Source organism: Osmerus eperlanus, chromosome 17, assembly GCF_963692335.1.
Source record: "Osmerus eperlanus chromosome 17, fOsmEpe2.1, whole genome shotgun sequence".
Classification (NCBI taxonomy): Eukaryota; Metazoa; Chordata; class Actinopteri; order Osmeriformes; family Osmeridae; genus Osmerus; species Osmerus eperlanus.
Window position 1 is genome coordinate 1,398,515 of NC_085034.1, and position 2,422 is coordinate 1,400,936.

The 2,422-nt window shown below is 50.7% G+C and overlaps 1 protein-coding gene across 1 annotated transcript in view; it reads right to left on the minus strand.

The window, feature by feature from the left end:
- The window catches only part of LOC134038025 (semaphorin-3aa-like), a 12,626-nt gene extending 11,037 nt beyond the window's left edge, over nt 1-1,589 (minus strand). The window contains 1 exon segment of the mRNA XM_062483616.1: nt 1,532-1,589. Coding sequence (XP_062339600.1) covers nt 1,532-1,589 — 58 coding nt within the window.
- Between the last annotated feature and the right edge of the window lie 833 nt (nt 1,590-2,422).

Sequence of the window (2,422 nt, forward strand, 5' to 3'; positions counted from 1 at the left end):
TGACTAACAGGGTTAGCTATTTCCAGTTAAAAACAAAACACTCTGTCTAAAATGACCTTCATGTTCAAGGCGTTATGGACCAAAGGAAAAAAGCTTGTGAAAAAATGGGCTTGTTTTGTGAAGTATCTTGCACGGAACAAAATAAAATAAAAAACTTCCCAATAAAGAAAGGTGTTTTTGACTGAACGTAGAAACCAGGAAACCAGGTTTGACCAAATGTTTCCCAGGGCACCAGCTGAAATCTGGTTAGTCTAAAAACAGACAACGTCGGGTAAAGCTAGCCTGTGAAAGATCCTGTCTCTGCTCAAGTCTTTTACATGAGCAAACCTGGGCTGTGGCATTCCCCACCTTTTAACCCAACACCCCCCCACACACATACACCCCCCCCCCCCCCCCCCCCACACACACACACACACACACCCATACGCCTGCAGGTGTGACCGGGTACCTTCTGTCTCTGCTCAGCGCTGGGACACAGGCGATAGGGTGATAAAAGCTTTGGGAAACAGCAGTGTTGATGTGTGAGCTCACACACCTCAGATTCCTTTAGAAAAAACAGCAGTTAAATTGACCCCAAAACGGACCTCTGGGCCCTGAGATGATCTGTGTGTGTGTGTGTGTGTGTGTGTGACGGGCTGAGATGGCTGGTAGCGTTGGTTAGGTGTGTGTGTGTTAGTGTGTGTGGAGGTGAGAAGGGTGTAGGCATGTGTGTATCCTCACATCTCAACACTCAAAGCGATGCATTGTGTTTCAAAATATGCTGTTGAGATGTTGTATGTTTCCTGGTGCTTAAAAGAGCAGAGCCTGTTTCCATGTTAATGTGTGTGTGTCTGTGTGTGCGTATGTCTGAGTGTGCACTGGTTTGTGGTTGCAGGCAACCTTGTCTGTGTGTGTGTGTGTCTGTGTGTGTGTGTGTGTGTCTGTGTGTGTGTGTGTCTGTGTGTGTGTGTCTGTGTGTGTGTGTGTGTGTCTGTGTGTGTCTGTCTGTGTGTCTGTGTGTGTGTGTGTGTGTCTGTGTGTGTCTATGTGTGTGTGTGTGTGTGTCTGTGTGTGTGTGTGTGTGCACCGACGAGCACTTCGTCCCTCATGTCTCACCACTCCTTCAGTCTAAACAGGCTTTTTAGCTGTTTACACACAACAAAGGGATGTGTGGAGAGACACATGAAAGGCTGTCTCTCCTGCTCTCTCTCCTGCTCTCTCTCTCCTGCTCTCTCTCTCCTGCTCTCTCTCTCCTGCTCTCTCCTGCTCTCTCTCTCCTGCTCTCTCTCCTGCTCTCTCTCCTGCTCTCTCTCCTGCTCTCTCTCTCCTGCTCTCTCTCCTGCTCTCTCTCTCCTGCTCTATCTCTTCTTATCTCTCTCTTTCTCATATCTCGCTCTTTATCTTTTACTATATTTCTCTCTCTTCTTTTCTCTGTCTCCCTCTGTGTCTCTCTCCCCCTCTCTCCCCCTCTCTCTCTCTCCATCCATCTGCCCCAATCAGGAAGCCTCTATCACGCTGATCTGAATCCGCTCAGCTAATGGCAGCTAGCTACCTGCATCGATCCCAGGTGTGCTGGAGGGCGACACATGCCCCAGCACGCCCCCCGTCATGCCCTTTAGGACGGTTGCTGAGCAGGAACCTAACCTCTACTAACTATTTGCGTCGCCTCTTCTCTGGGCCGGTGGCGCTCCTGAGTAATGACGTCTTAATAAATCGTGACATGTTTCTGGCCACCGAACCAAGAGACATTGACAAGGGGTTTCCAGAGTCTCTCAGCGCCTGTCGGTAAAAATAGAAGAGGACACAAGATACGTCCGTTGAGAAGATACATATGCAGGGACGGGCATCAGACTGGGACCAGCCTGGCAAGGAGATGAGTTGTGTGTGTGTGTGTTTTTGTGTGTGTCTTCGTTTTTCCAATGAGGAGGAGCATGTGATATGTTACAGATCTCTCTCTCCAGGACACTACACACCCACTGTCTTCATCCAAGTCAAATCGTAACGGATCCTCGTGTTCCTCGCTCCGCATCCGCCCTCGGTGCGGCGATCCTTAATCACCATGACGACGAGTGACGTCCGCAGGTTCAAGGTCTCGCACGTCCCCAACTGTCTACTTCCTGTTTCAGGAGTGTCACTTCCTGTCAGCTTCCTGTTTCCGCTCCACTCCCCGTCAGGGTTCATCCAGGGTCTCGCTGGTCCCTCTTCCTCTTTGACACCACTTCCTGTCAGCTGTCCTCACCAACCAGGAACGGGGGAAGGGAGGATGATAAAGAAAAAAGGGGGGAGGGAGGTTGGAGACAGTAGCAGTGAGCAGGTTGGGATCAACGTTGTGAAAGAGCAACCTTGCTCACTTCCTGTCGTGTGACGGCAGGGAGGCGACCGGACGCTGGTCGTGGGGTTTATCCGACACACTCACCCCGACCCAGAATTCCCACAGGAGTGG